This window comes from Odontesthes bonariensis, chromosome 16 (assembly GCF_027942865.1).
Source record: "Odontesthes bonariensis isolate fOdoBon6 chromosome 16, fOdoBon6.hap1, whole genome shotgun sequence".
NCBI classification, from domain to species: Eukaryota; Metazoa; Chordata; class Actinopteri; order Atheriniformes; family Atherinopsidae; genus Odontesthes; species Odontesthes bonariensis.
Window position 1 is genome coordinate 5,989,053 of NC_134521.1, and position 15,615 is coordinate 6,004,667.

Here is a 15,615-nt window from a genome sequence, read left to right on the forward strand (position 1 = left end):
GTGAACTGTATTTTAATTTACTTCATAGCTGACCCACTCCCACCGTATGCCGGATGGCTACTGGGTGTCCTGGAGACCAACCATCCTCAGCCTTTACCGATGCCAGTTAACGGAGGCTGCTGGGCACCTCTGGTTGACTACCTTCCTGAGACCATCACCCCCAGAGGGCCTCTGCATAGGTATACACACATGATGTACACTGCGCAGGCAGTCTACTCTGAAATGACCACAGAAAGCAAACACAGCATTGGAACTGACGGCAGAGTCAGCAAAGCAGCTAGTCTAAACCATTTTGAAGACTTAAATGATGTTCACATAGACAGTTACACCTGGCTAAAGCTTACTTACTCATATAACTATTGTAACCTACTTACAGAAAAACTAATGTTCTTGTTTTTAATGTGTTTTTTCTGTACTGATTTAAGAAAGGAATTTTGTTCTTGTTCCAAGTTTTTTAATTTATTTATTTTTTGTAGGATGAAATATCATAAAAAAATAGAAGCAGCGAGATAAATCCGTTTTCTTTCCCCAGAATACAATATGTGGGCTATTTGATGGGCTACATTGGCTTTAATCCGCACCTTGAAGGATGGTTATGCTGCTCGTTACATCAGACTATGAAAAGTACAAATACTGTTTATTTGATTGCGCTCTCAGGAGGTCTGTGTTGTGTTGTGGTGGTCTGCAGGTGCAACATTGCTGTAATCTTTATGACTGAAATGGTGGTGGACCACAGCGTGAGAGAAGACTGGGCTTTACATATGCCTTTACTACTGCATGCCCTCTTTTTGGGTAGGTTCACACAAAACACGCACCACTCGATGATTTAAGAAAAACATGGAATGTAAAAGAGACTTTAGTTTGATTCAAAAAGCACTGGACTTATTAATGGCCAACCATATGAACTCATCCATCATCCAGCTCTAATCTCTCAATGATGAAACCTGAGGTGGACTTCAAGTCACTTGAACTAAAAATATTAGATAAAAAGCAGCCTCTGTGAAATCCACTAAGGTCAAAGTGTGACAGTGTATTTTATCTCCAGGTTTTTTTTTTTCTTATCTAAAACCTACCTAGCCACATAGACACGTGTTATTACATATTCTGCATACTCTGCATACTAACCCTTAAGATAGGCGGTACATGTCACGCTTTCTTTGCTTCTGTGGACATGAAGTTGTTTAAGAACATTTAAGTTCCATGTTGTATTGTTTCATGGATTTACTGCCTGACAGTGTAGCGGGAAAAAAAATCTTGTTTAGAAGGAGTCACTGTCTCTGCGGTTAGGAGTTGTCATAGCAACCAAGGAGGCGCAACAAAACCCATGTACCGTGGGCATTTAAGAAACTGCACTCTAGACAGATATGTAGATAAGCTTCAAGTAAATAACAATGCATTTAATTGGACTGTTGTTTTTTTTTTTTTTTTTTTACTTTATACTGTGTACTCTTTTTTTTGTTTTGTTTTTTAAATGCTAATACTGTTTTTTTGTATTTTTTTTCTTCCTTTAACCTGCATGGATACCCATTTGACAGGCCTGGACCACTACAGACCAGAGGTCTATGAGCACAGCAAACGTCTCCTTCTCCACCTCCTCATCGCTCTCTCCTGCAACAACAACTTTCAGGTCAGATATTAAGTTTAGCTGCAACTCGCACACGTTAGTAATGGATGGAAAAGTCGTTCACTAGAAAATACATGTTCACACTCACTGACAGGACCGCTGCCAAAATCCACCTGGCCCTGAAGGATACCTCTTCTTTTTGTTTTTGCAGGTAATAGCCTCAGTTCTGATGCTGACGAGGGAGATCAGTGACAACAAGACCCTCACCATTAAATCCAGCTACCACACAGAATACCAGCAGTCACGTAAGTGGAAAAAATACTGTGCATACAAGTATGTTGCACAAATTTTCACGAGAGAACTGATGAAATAGTGAAGAACGTTGCAATATAATAAAAGGTATGATACCGATGGTGCACTATTATACTCTGCCATCGTGTTTTCTTAGACGCGCCTGACTTTCTGCGAGAGTGGCAGACATCTCCGGTGGCAGACTCGGGACTCAGCTCCACCTCCAACTCGTCCTCTGCCAGTCTGGGTGGTGGCAGCACAGCGGGCAGTGTTGGGAATTTGCCCCTCGTAACACCTGATGATCTGGAAGATCTGGAAGATACGTCCAATGAGACAGATGAGAAGACAAACAAACTCATCGAGTTCCTCTCCACCAGGTAAACACAACTCCGGTGTTCTTTTTTGTGGAATTTGACAGGTGCCACTGAAGTATTTGGGCACACGGGTGTTGGAGTGTGTTTATTTATGTGTGTGTGAAAGCACCATTGCCATGCACAACGTCTCCACGGTAAGGAGTGAAGTGTGCGACACATTTAAGTGCGTGTGTAACTTGTATGCGGTGCTACTGGTGGTGGGTATACAGTGCCTGGAGTACTGTGTTGTTGTTGCTCAGAGCGTTTGGGCCACTGTGGGCGCATGAGGACATCACTCCAAAAAACCCCAACTCCAAGAGCACGGAGCAGCTCTCCAACTTCCTACGACATGTCATTTCTGTCTTCAAGGAGTCCAAGTCTGGTGAGAAACGATTCATTTTTAACAATAAATGTCTCTCTCTGAATAACAGAAATGTTAGAGATCTCTTCCTACCTCGTGAATATATAATTCACTTATCTTTTCAAATTTTGCCCAAACTGATTGACAACGTGTTTCCATGTTTATTTTTTGTCTTTGCACAGACTTCCACCTGGAGCAACAGCTGAGTGATGTGGCCTTACAGACAGCTCTGTGCAGCTCCTCACGCCACTACGCTGGGCGCTCTTTCCAGATCTTCAGAGCCCTCAAGCAGCCAATCAACAACCATGCTGTCTCTGACCTGGTCTCACGCCTTGTTGAGGTGGTGGGAGAACACGGGGATGAGGTGCAGGTGAGCGATAGAGTTAAAGTGCCGTCGGGTAAAGGTGTGACGTATGTTTGTGTGTCACATGCCTCTATAACTGAGCACATCTGGGTTTCAGGGCTATGTGATGGAGGTGCTGTTGACCTTGGAGTCAGTGGTGGTGAATCTAGCCGAGTGTCTGAAAAACAGTGACCTCATAGCGGCTCTTACCAGGTCGGCTTCTGTCCTAAAGTGGAGGTTTGATATATCGGTGTAACGCCGCAAAAGAACTAGTAGAGAAAAGTTTTCAGTATCTTACCTCTTCCCAATGAGATTCAATTGTTTAGAAGCTTTCTTTTGTTCAAATCACAAGTTATGTATTTATAGTCAAGATTAATTAACCTTCATGTTCATTAGTATCATGTTTAGTGTGTTAGTAACACTCCTGTTTTTACCGTGTTTGTTTCCTAGGACATCCTCTCCAGACTTTGTAACAAGTGACAAACTGATGAACAGAAAGAGCACGGGTCAGCTGAACTTCCCCGGCCCAGGATTTGCCGGTCTGTCATCCCAGCGCCACCAGCGTTCCTATTCTGTCCCGAAGAAATTTGGCGAGTGCAGCAACCTGTCCTGTGATCCACCTCGCAGTGCGACTCTTGATCGTATACAGGCAAGAAACACAGACTCCTTATCGGCCTGATGGGACGAGAATCGGAGCTTGCTATATTTTGCTGATTTTAGTGTTTATGCTCCATCTACAGGCTGGCAATAGTCATGGTCTTGCCCGGATAGCAAGAACCCCGGGATCCTGCACATCGTCGACCAGTCGTATTGATCCCAGTGTTCTGTCGGATCCTGCACACGTTTCCCATCCTTCATCGATACTGGCGACTGTCTTCTGGGTGGCGGTGTCACTCATGGAGTCGGACTTTGAATTTGAATACCAGATGTCGCTTCGCCTCGTTCACAAGCTGCTGTCAAAGGTAGATAAGAATTACACCCACTGACAGAACTATAAAAACAAAAATAATAAGTAAAGGAATGTAAACATTTCCTGAAGCTTTCTGAATAACCTCACACAGTTGCATGTTTAGAATGAGAGCAAACTTTCTAAAATTCACTGCAAGGGTAAGACAGTAATAACTGTAAAACTCAAAGGAAAACACAAAAATTTGGCTGAAACAACTGTTATTTTGCAGGTGCCTTTAGACAGAGCTGAGAACCGCGAGCGGCTGGAGAAGCTGCAGGCTCAGCTTGGATGGACTGGGTTCTCTGGGATTCAGCAGCTTTTGTTAAAGGGTTTTACCTCCCAGACGACCTCTGACCTCACCTTACAACTTTTCTGCCAACTCACACCAGTTTCCCGTGTGCCCGTTGTCGACAGCTCGCAGTCTATAGGTAGATATAGTGGATCGCAGTAATGTTTTCTGGCCAAATGATTTTCATACTTTAGATCTTATAAGCCGTTGGGAAAGCATGTGATCGTACACTGCGTGGAATTAAAGCCCATCCTTCTTTCCCTGTGTAGGTTTCCCTCTGAATGTGCTGTGTTTGCTGCCTCACCTGGTGCAGCACTTTGGCCATCCCACACAGTTTTGCAAGGAGAGTGCTGAGAGGATTGCACAGGTAAATTGATGGTCTGGATTCCTTTTAGCCTGTTGTAATTAGCTTTTTTAGTCTTTTTGGAATATTAGGCTTTAAAGAATCAGACTAGAGGACAAGCAGCAAAAAAAATCCACTTTCATATGGTTGAAGAAGGATGACTATATTTTTCTCATACTCTGTGTGCCTCTTCTTTCTGACACTATGTCTTTCTCAGGTGTGTTTGGAGGAGAAGAACACGAAGCTGTCTCATTTGGCACATGTTATGACCCTCTATAAGACGCGTTCCTACACGCGGGACCCATTCTCTTGGGTCAGTGTAGTGTGTCGCTACCTGCATGAGGCTTTCTCCAACATAACACTCAACATGGTCACCTATATGGCTGAGGTAAGTGCTTCCAAATGTGCGTCGCATCCCTTATTTTGAGGTTACCTCCCTCCAGTGTTACGCTCCAGTCATCACATTCTAAGGCCGTCGTATATTATTGTTTGTCCATTTTGGTTCAGAATCTGCTATTCTGCCAGAAGGCTTTCCTTTTCAGTAATAATCCACTTTTAAAGGGGATGATCAGTCATTTGCATCTAGAATTGGATTGTCAAACATGCTCTGACACTTGTTCAAAACAGGAATTTCTGCTTTCTTTGTCACTCACCAGATGTCTCTCCCTGTCTTTCAGCTGCTGGATAAGGGCCTCCCCAGCATGCAACAGTCTCTCCTTCAGATCATCTACTGTCTGCTCAGTCACATGGACCTGACTGCTGTACAAGTCAAACAGTTCAATGGTGATGTCATGAAGACCATTGAGAAGTTTGTCCATGTAAGTACCCTGCAGCTCTTAGTGCTGTTCCTTTTTGTTTTTCTTCTGTGTATCGCTTTAATATAAAGGATTGTCTGCTGTCTCTCTTATTCTGTTTAACATTTGATTTTATAGACGATACACTGGAAAGATGCTTTAAACATCTTAAAGCTGGTAGTGTCACGCTCTGCCAGCCTAGTGCATCCGGTGTACGGCCACACACAGGGGGATCTTTCCAACCTGGAGGTCAGCAGAGTGTGGGACGGTTCAGCCAAGGCTCTGCCTGGGAAAACACTGGATTTCACCTTTGACATTTCTGAGGTGAGAAAGAAAACTTAAACTCACTGTACACTGCTTTGTAAAACATGATCAGAGATAAATCAGGACGTTTTACAGGGAAATGCTTAAGAGATTCAAACCACCACCGAACGTACACATAAACCTGCCTTTTGTGGTTTTTCACAGACACCGGTGATCGGGCGTCGGTTTGACGGGCTTCAGGGTTCAGGGGGGAGAGACGGGAAGGCCAGAGCCATGGCTGTCACCCGCAGTACTTCATCCACCTCCTCTGGTTCAAATTCCAATACCATCCTGGTGCCTGTCAGCTGGAGGCGACCACAATCATCTCAGGTAGTGTCAGACCTCTTTTAAACGCATAGTACAGCGCGCTAAAAGTAAAGTGAGGATGGTTTTAAAATGAACACCATGATTCCTAAAACTAAGCAAGCAAAGCACTGGGTTTAGCAGAGTTTATCAAATCAAATCAAATCAATCAAACTTTATTTATATAGCACTTTTCATACTAAAAAGCAGCACAAAGTGCTTTACATAATAAAATCAATCATCAAATCAATTCATGCATAAACTCACACACAACATCACACCGACAACCACACTGCACACATCCCCACAGCAATGACCCCACAGACCGAGTGGACATAGTCCCCGGTGTGGAAGATCCCCATGAGGAAAAACACTGGATAAATAAGTGTATAATAAGTATATAATAAAATAATTAAAAAAAAGATATTTTTTTTTTAAATAATGGATGAATAGATAAAAGTAAACTAAAACAAAACAAAACAAACAAAAATAGATAAAATAGAATAAAAAATAAATATATATATATATATATATATATATATATATATATATATATATATATATAAAATAATAAATAAATGAAATAAAATTCAGCTGTAAGCTAAACTAAAAAAATAAAAAAAACCTGTCTGACGGATTCTTGCGAGTTCTGTCAGACTGAGACCAGCGCTGAAATACTTCACTTGTGACCTAGCAAATAAAGACTTCATTTTCACTTGAATTACTCCGGTCCGTTCTTGAGCTTCCAACTAAAAGAATCGTATCTAACAATATATAAAATAATAAATAAATGAAATAAAATTCAGCTGTAAGCTAAACTAAAAAAATAAAAAGGTAGGTCTTGAGCCTCTTTTTAAAAACATCAACATCATATGTCTGTTTCCTCTTTGATTGATGTTTATATTTGCTGCCATCTCTCTTCCACACAGAAAAGAACCAGAGAGAAGCTAGTGAACGTCTTGTCTCTTTGTGGACAGGAAGTTGGACTCACCAAGAATCCATCGGTAGGCTATCTCAGTTGTTTAACAGTACTGTACCGGTGCTAATGGCTGACAAGAAGAAACAAAAGCCAATATTTTAATGCAATCTGCGATCTCTGTCCAATTTTTTTTTAATTCACGCTTTTGAAGTTGTTTTTTAAAAGCAACACTATAACTTTGAAGCCGTTAGTGTTGTTTTCATTATGTGAATAGTCCCTTTTTATTTTTTTTGTTGTCCACAGGTGATCTTCTCATCCTGTGGTGACTTGGACATGATGGAGGTGCGGGAGAGTGGCGTGTCATCAGAGGAAGGTGGCACCAGAGAGGACACTCTAGATGACACTGCCAGTGAGCAGCAGTTCAGGGTTTTCCGCGATTTTGACTTCCTGGATGTGGAGCTGGAGGACGGAGAGGTGAGATTCATTTAGCTCTTTGTTTCACCCACAACCATTGGATTTGCAGTAAGAAGTGTCCGTCTCGTTCCTTCCCTTCCCCCCTCATTGTGTGTTTTGCCTTCTTAACATCAGTATATTTGAAATGTATTTCTGTGTTGCTCCTCGTCTCTCTGTCTGTCTAACTATGTGTCTTTCTCTCTCCCCTTGCTGCCTAGGAGCTCCAGGTAAGGTGTCCCACTCTGAGCATTCACCATTAGCTTTTAGCAGCTCTGGGTGTCGCTCGCGCCTTTGTTTCTTTCTGTAAAAAAAACATCACGACTGCTTCATGTGGCTTACACAGCTTGGTTGCAGAACTACTTTCTGACACTGCTGCTATTTGTCCAGTCTTTATGGGATAGATTATCCTGAATGCAGACTGCCTTTCCAGCATATTTTCATGCCATAAATAACAGTTCATTTTTGCATCTTGTGCTTGTAAATACAGCAACTCTTCATTGTTTTGAGAGTGAACACGAAAGTGTTCTCACAGCTGGGAAATCCACTGCTACCAGTGCTTCTGCTCTTGTCGTCCAATATGCCCGCGTGTGTGTGTATGTGTTTCATCTAGGGTGAGACCGTTGATAACTTTAATTGGGGCGTGCGTCGGCGATCTCTGGACAGCACAGAGCTGGGCGACCTGTTAGAGGAGAGCCAGCACTCAGGCAGCACCCCCAGTTTGGGTCACGAAGACCCACACGACTCAGACGAGTCATCAGAGGAAGAGGAGTCTTCAACCAGCCAGAGCCTCTCCCATTCTCAGCTCGTGAGTTCAGCCTTAACAGTTGCATCAACGATAATGTAAATAACGCTCGTTGAAGTCGTCAAAACCTTATTTATTATGTATAATCTTCCATTGTGTTCCAGACTTACCCCTCTCCATCAGAAGAAACCAACCAAAGCGATTCTCTGTCCACGTCTTACGACACATCCGCCGACCCCCAATCATTCAGTGCTACCACTCCGGTCCAGGGAGCGCTCCATGATTATCACAGTGGCCTGCATGTGAGGAATATTTCACATCATTATGCCTTCAGTTGGGACTTTCGGTAGATGTTTGTGTTGATGTTTATCTGACAGAACACAATGTCATTGTTTCCTCAGGTGAGGGTGTGTGGCGAGGATGAGGACACTCAGGCTCAGGATGATGAACTGTCTTTGAGTGCCAACGAGCTACCTCACGGCTCGGACTGTGGCGAGAGCTTCACTCTGGAGTTGCCGGGGCAACCTCAGGATCAGCTGCCGAATTCAGACCGTGGCCTCAATCCAGACTACTGCCAACCTCCGCTGGACTTTCTAGACCCCAACTGTCTACCCAGGTAAGCTGGCAAGAATGAAGAATGTCATGTTGTTTCAGTGGAAAATGATTTTATTTAGTTGGAGTGCTTCTTTAAATATGCAGCAGACAAAATGTTTGCGTGTACGACAGCAGAACATATCACTTCATTTAATTCAGTAGTAACCTGTCATTGACTGTCATATAGATGATAATAGGGCTTTTCTTTTTCTTTTTCTCATGACATATTTATTCTGTGACCCAATCTGGATGACACAGAAGCATTATCACGTTGTCCAGCTCCCTGAATACTATGCATCAGCCGCGAAACTCTTTTGGATAGTTAATGAAAGTTTTTCCTCATTCCTATTGGAACAGCTTACGTGACGATGTAGATGATTTGGAAGACCTGGGGTTTCCTCCTCCCCCCTCTCCGTTTTTCTCTGCCATCTTGGCAGCATTCCAGCCGACAGTGTGTGACGATGCGGAGGAGGCGTGGCGTTGTCATGTGAACCAGCTTGTGACTGACTCGGACGGGTCCTGTGCTGTTTACACTTTTCAAGTCTTCTCATCTCTCTTCAAGGTAAACCAGTTGAAGGTTTGGTTTAAAGTATATATAGTTTATTACTCAGAGTTTCTAGATTTTTCTCTTTTTTCCATGAGACTTTTTTTTTTTTTTTATCTCTCCAAGCAGCATCTGCTATCCGGCAGTATTTGCATTCACTACAGTACATTAATCCCTCAAATATCATTTCTTCTGCAGAACATCCAGGGCAAATTCTGCACCTTGACTACTGATGTTGCCACCTACCTTGGTGAGGGACTAAGAGGCATTGGGTCAAAGTTTCTCAGGTCCTCACAGATGTTAACCACATGCTCAGACTGTCCCACGATCTACATTGATGCCGACACGGTGCGTACTGTTGGTTGACTTTTGTGACGTGGTGCTGATTATAGTAGCTGAGCTTGTGTTTTACTGTTCTTTTTGTTGGTTTATCTAGATCATGTCCTACGGTCTGCTTGAAAAGATGAAGTTCAGTGCGCTGGAGCTGCAGGAGTACCTGGACACCTACACCACCAGAGAGGAGGCTGCTGTATCGGTAACCGAAGCCCCGCAGATATCTCATCATGTTTTTTTTTTTTTTTTATCTCTTCTTGCATATGTCTGTCAAAAAAGAAAAAAAAAATGTTCACCATGTCTCTTAAATTTTGTTCTTCAGTGGTTGAGGAACTGTAAGGATACATTTCCACGGTGTCCTGGTGACAGTGTGGTTACCTGCCAACCTGGAGACTCGGAGGAGAAGGTACAGACGGCTTATTTACAAGTTATTTACTGTAACAAACAGAAGTTTAGAACTTACAAGAAAACATTTGATCTAAGTAACCTTATCTACGCTTCATATTTCTGTTGCTCCTCTGTGATTTTGTCCCTCTGAGATGCTTTATCCCTTTGCTTGTTGCTGTGAATTAGCTATTTTACGCTTCTGATCTTTTCGACCGGCCTCTAAGAAATAGAAATGAAAGTTGCTGTCTCTTTGCACTGTTTGTTGAATTCTAAGCAGCCTGACTATTGGTAGTCATGGTGAATACAATGCTTTGCATGTGTTTGATTGATGCTGTGTTCCTCTCACCTCATTCTAATGCCCTAACATGCACTCTCGCTGTCTAGCAAATGGAGTCTCTTGCAGTAAGTTCTCTTACAAGTTTCTTCACTTTGCTGCTCTAGATTTCTTTGAAATAAACTGCTTGACATACTTTCCACAAGACTATCAGTTGGTGAACTTGTGTATATCTGCAGAAAATGTGCGATTGTGTTTTTGTACTACTGACTCCTCTGATTTTTTTTTTTCTTTATGACTGTCCTATAGCAACTGGAGCTTTGTCAGAGGCTTTACAAGCTGCACTTCCAGCTCCTCTTACTATTTCAGTCCTACTGCTCACTCATTGGTCAAGTTCATGCCATCAGTTCAGTGCCCGAGGTGAGTCAACTCTTGTGCCTATATTAATAGATTCACTATACATATAACTGTAGTTTGTAGTTTATTTGTAGCATTTTGGTCAGACAGGGTTATAGCACAACTTGTACACTGCGTCTGCGAATTGTTATTTCATTTTGTCAAAAGTTTTCATCCAATTTCAATTCAAAAGTGAACTTTTGAACATTTTTTTTAAATTAGCGTCTACTGACCTGAGATAGTTAGCCACAGGGTACCTTTATTACTCTTTGTTACTCTTGGGGATTAGATCTTATTGAGATAATAAGGTGCATCTCAAAGTCAAGGATGCTCACTTGGTTGGCTCAGACCTTTCAAGCCTTGTGCTTTTTAGGCTGCATTTAGAAAGCACATAATGGAACATCTCTGACAAGTAGACATATGACATGGTAAAGGTCTCACATTGAGCACACCCTATACACACAACAGCTGAGAGACTGACGTCATACAGATGGGTGATGTCACATCCTAGAAATGTAACCGCTTAGGATTCTTCCTTGACTTTGAGAAGAACCTAATGTTCTTTTTTGCAACGACATCAATCGCTGTTGCCCTCCCACCTGTCAGCTGCTGAACATGTCCCGAGAGCTCACTGATCTGAGGACGAGCCTGCAGGCAGCAGAGGCGGCGGTGGCCAGCGACTTGGAACACAAACACTTGGCCCACACTCATGCACACGCCACCCAGGTGGCAGCCATGGTCGTGCCAAGCTTCGCCAGTTCGGAGGAAGCTGTGCAGGCCATACTAGAGTGCCTTAGGAATCATGAGTTCACCAAAGCCGTTCGGTACATCCAGGAATGCCGGTGAGTAACAATTCTGTCCACAAAACAACTACAAACTTAACCAGATAACATCAAGGCCCAGACATGTGTGCTGATATTTATTATCATTAGATGAGGATTATTTGACATCTTATTTAACATGTGCCAGCCAACACACTCGTGTTTACAGTTAAAGCTGTGCTTCTGCTGTAAAATGTTATTGTGTGACTGCTCCTGTTGGAATTCAGTTAAAGCACAACATGTGAAACCATTTCCCAAAGTTGGGATGTTGTTGTTGTTGTCAATAAAACCTTACTGCAATTATTTGTGAATTATTTTAACTTGGTATTGAATTGAAAATAGTTCAAAGTCAACATCAAGTGTTGAAAAAAATAAGACTTTTTTTGAAAAACAGAAAAAAAAAAAAGCTGATAATCTATTAGACACAAGCAACGCTGAGACCAGCTACTGTGTTTTTGAAAGTGAAAAGTTTCCGCTTTTTTCTTGGCCTTCTTTGTCAGTGTTTGTTTTATTGTTTCCAACATTTTTGCAACACCTCACCTGGCTGCAGCAAATAGTCAGAAAATGACGACGTGTCATTTTCTTCCTTCCATTGAGCTGTCCCCCTCTCCTTTTATCTTCCTCTCAGGAGGGAGTGGCCCTGCGGCGTGTTTGGCGGCAGCTCAGAGAGTGAGGTCCAGACGCTGCTCAATGTTTACTTTCGTCACCAAACTCTGGGCCAGACGGGCACAATAGCCCTGGTTGGTTCCCGACAGGACCTCAGTCTGATCTGCTCCAAGCTGCTGGAGCTCAACGGGGAGATCCGCGACATGATCCGCCGCGCCCAGGGCTACCGGGTCGTCACAACTTACCTCCCCGACTCCAGCGCCTCCGGGACCAGCCTCTGACAGGACCTCAGGAGCCCCCCACCCCCTCCGCCCCCGCCTTCATCACCCCCATCTCTGCAACCACTGACGCTTCCCAAATCTTATCCTGCTCACGCAGAAGGGGCACAACACCCGCATACGTGGCCCCTTCCTCCTCCAGTGTTTCTGCTGCCCCGGCTGCACAGCTCCAGGCAGATACCTGCTTACCACCCTGCTCACCACTAGATCCAGAACCACATCCATACCATAACCTAAAACTTCCCCTGCTCTCCCCTCTATCACCCACTGTAAACTCTCACGCCTCTTTTCTCGATTTTCCAAAATCCCGAGAGCGGTTTTCATCGCACAGCGGCTCAAATACACCAGGCCAACCAGATTTCCCACTGCCACACACCAGACAGCCAACAAAGACTTATCTCAGTGAGAGTACTAGTCTTTATCATCCTCTCAGAGGATACCCATCACACAGTTCTCCTCCGGCACATCCATACAACAAAAAACAGCAAACATCACCACTTCCACCGAACACGCTCCCCACTGTAGCCTCAGAGCCTGCCACACTCGCACACGCCGCATCACCCGTTTCCTCTCGGGACTCGCACCTTCCCCATTTCCCCTGCTCTCCATACAAGCACTCGCGCACATCCTCAGTTCTGCCCCCAGGCCACGGCACAGTCTTGACCCAAGGCCCCGCTCCATCTTCATCCTTCTCCCCTGCCCCGCCCCTTCCTCCCTGCCCCACCGGCCCAGAAGAGCCCGCAGCATGGGGTTGTTGCTGCTCCCTCCGTGGGGGGGCACCACCCTTATCGCGCTACCTGGGGAAGGTGGGGCAAGCCGCCCTGCCCCTGCTTTCAGCAGGGGGGCTCCTGAACACTGAACCGTCTGACGTACAGACCTGAGACGCTAAAGTTACTACTCCAGAGGACCTAAAAAGCTTAAACGTCTGTGAATACAAGAACCTGAAACTGACTATTCCCGATCAACCTCAGATCTGTCTGACAGAGGAGATGGCGACAGACCTGAAGATTTTACACATAATGGAATGAATCCCAGACTCACTGAATAGAAAGAAGAGCTTGTGTGATTCTATATCCAAGCATTAGCTTTGCTCCACAGCTACACGTTGTAAAAGTATCATGCTCCTTTAATTCCTGCTTGTTGGTGGTCGTACAGCATCTAATCTGTTCCGCTACCTGAGGACCTGTGAAGGCTCTGAGTTTGGATTTCTTACTTGCCTCCCAGAGGGAGCAACATGACTGGCTGTCGCTGCCTCCTTCAGGAAGGATGTCGTCTGTTGGTTGTACCGCCAGAGACAGTGAGGACAACTACCCGAGACACTGCGTAGCATCGTTGGAAGAATTTCCTCTATTGCACTAAATGGGGTTATTGGTATTGGGTTGGTTTTTTTTTTAATGTTACAGAGAGGGGATTCTGTTACTGTGAGAGAAAACGGCCGTCTCTTTCACAGAGAAGGAAAAGCCTAAAGTCGGAGTGACTTTTCTCTCTTGTTGTATTCTACTGTTCTGAGACCTGCTTTGGAGGAAACTGTGCAATGCATGACCTAGTTGAATGCTCCCTACTGTACACTAGGATCTCCCCCCCCCCCCCCCAGAAATCCTGCTTCGGACTGACAGAGCGGACGCAGTTTTCAAGCGCACTTCCTTAATGCTGCTCTGACTCGGTTTATATTCTGTATCGGTGAGCCAACTTACCCCGATTACTGTTGTGAACACTGGTGGGCAATTCACGCCATTATCCGTGTGTGGCATACGCTCTTCTGTGGCTATTTGTAGCATCGTTAGTGAGTGTACACACTATATTTCTCACTGTCCTACACTGTTACAAGTTAACTTTTGCGTTCACTTGCCAAAAGGATGCTGCATGTACACTCAAATATTTTTGTCTTGTTCATCTCCTGTTAATAGTCATGGTCGCACAGCCATAGTAGCACATGTTTGTGTGTGGTTTTGTAGTTAGTTCCACATAAGGGAAATGCTGACATTCAGCACTCATCGTCGATGTTTAAAGCAAAGCCAGTGCTACTCCTGAACGCTTCCTGTCCTCAGCCCCTTTTCGTGAATCTCCCTTTTCCCTCCAGGACTCTGCTGTACACATCATGATTACTATTTATATCTGATCAGCTGCACATCAACACTCATTTGACTTTTCTATTGATGTTCGTTCTCTCAAATCAAACTGCCACGCATGCATTTCAGTGTACTGTACGGAGTGTTTGAACTATTTATTAACAAAATCCTTTTATCTGAAAGATACGTTTGTATGAGGTGCAAAAGGGAGCGTCAAGCTCATGTGGGTGTGAGTTGTTTTTTTTTTCTGCGTGTGGGAGAACGTGTGTTTGCATGCCAAATGAAGAAGTTGCACATTTTTAAAGCTTTTTAGATGAAGACAGCCCCCCCCCACACTGTGTAAATAATTTTACAGCCTTTGTGAAGTTGTTTTGAGTTGAAGCTCTGTACAAGTTGGTCTCAAAGTAAAGACATCAAAACCCATTTCCTCAGCTTTTCATTTCACTGGTTTCAATTTAATGACGTGCCATATGTTAGATCTGGTTTAACTCGCTCGTTACCGACTCTACAGTACATGCAAGTTTTTGGATTGAGGAGTCCAAGCAGATTGAAAGCATGTGAACCGACGGGAATTGTTGAGCTGCTTCCTTGTTGGCAAACAGGAGATCTGAACCCATGTATTCTCAGTGAAGACGGCTTACAGACTTGTTCCCCATTCATCGTGTGTGGCGCAAAGACGTGCAAGGCTGAGGCATTTTGGCATGTGAATGTAAAATCCTCAATCACTGGTGCCAACATGTACTTTCTAATGCAGCGTTTCTCAATTCCGGTCCTCAGGACCCACTGCCCTGCATGTTTTGTTCCCCTCCTCCAGCACTACAGATTCAAATGAATGGCTCCTGATCAGGCCACTGCAGAGCTTGATCATTTAAATCAGGTGTGGAGGAGGGAAACATTGAAAACATGCAGGGCAGTGGGTCCTGAGGACCAGAATTAAGCACTGTTCTAATATATATTTATTTTTTTAAACGCGCAAATACCGACATTTGATTTGGTATCTGGCCAAAGGGGAAATGCTCTCGCCGCAGAAGTTGATACAGCCATTCAGTGGGTATGATTTAGGACTCGTTTGGAAGACATTTTCTATACCCACTTTGCCCTGTTGCAACTTAGAACCACCAATTAACCCATCATCCATGTTTTATGGGCTGCGGGAAGACGGACTTCCCAGAGGAAACCCCCCCCCCACACACACACACAATTCTGTCGGCTATAAGCAAATTTGATGTGGAAAGAACGTGTAAACTCTTGAGACCTTTTCCAATATCCCAGGAACGTCAACTTTGGTAGCATTGTAGAGATGTAC

At 44.0% G+C, this 15,615-nt stretch overlaps 1 protein-coding gene across 10 annotated transcripts in view; it reads left to right on the forward strand.

Annotated features, from left to right (window-relative positions):
• Positions 1-14,732, forward strand: part of fryb (furry homolog b (Drosophila)) — a 54,762-nt gene extending 40,030 nt beyond the window's left edge. For 5 of the 10 annotated variants that reach the window (XM_075487512.1, XM_075487505.1, XM_075487504.1 and 2 more), the window contains exons 38-56: positions 29-179; positions 689-792; positions 1,536-1,627; positions 1,776-1,869; positions 2,013-2,232; positions 2,439-2,590; positions 2,752-2,939; positions 3,031-3,149; positions 3,363-3,561; positions 3,653-3,874; positions 4,091-4,289; positions 4,420-4,517; positions 4,711-4,881; positions 5,171-5,311; positions 5,426-5,611; positions 5,756-5,920; positions 6,823-6,897; positions 7,116-7,286; positions 7,484-7,963. In XM_075487512.1, coding sequence (XP_075343627.1) covers positions 29-179; positions 689-792; positions 1,536-1,627; positions 1,776-1,869; positions 2,013-2,232; positions 2,439-2,590; positions 2,752-2,939; positions 3,031-3,149; positions 3,363-3,561; positions 3,653-3,874; positions 4,091-4,289; positions 4,420-4,517; positions 4,711-4,881; positions 5,171-5,311; positions 5,426-5,611; positions 5,756-5,920; positions 6,823-6,897; positions 7,116-7,286; positions 7,484-7,525 — 2,789 coding nt within the window. In that variant the 3' untranslated portion in view covers positions 7,526-7,963. Of the gene's footprint in view, positions 1-28; positions 180-688; positions 793-1,535; positions 1,628-1,775; positions 1,870-2,012; positions 2,233-2,438; positions 2,591-2,751; positions 2,940-3,030; positions 3,150-3,362; positions 3,562-3,652; positions 3,875-4,090; positions 4,290-4,419; positions 4,518-4,710; positions 4,882-5,170; positions 5,312-5,425; positions 5,612-5,755; positions 5,921-6,822; positions 6,898-7,115; positions 7,287-7,483; positions 8,071-8,171; positions 8,310-8,408; positions 8,624-8,958; positions 9,164-9,343; positions 9,494-9,581; positions 9,681-9,800; positions 9,885-10,448; positions 10,560-11,141; positions 11,378-11,984 lie in introns of those variants that run through there. The other 5 variants (XM_075487506.1, XM_075487511.1, XM_075487513.1 and 2 more) reach the window with 4 other exon arrangements.
• The last annotated feature ends 883 nt before the right edge of the window (positions 14,733-15,615 follow it).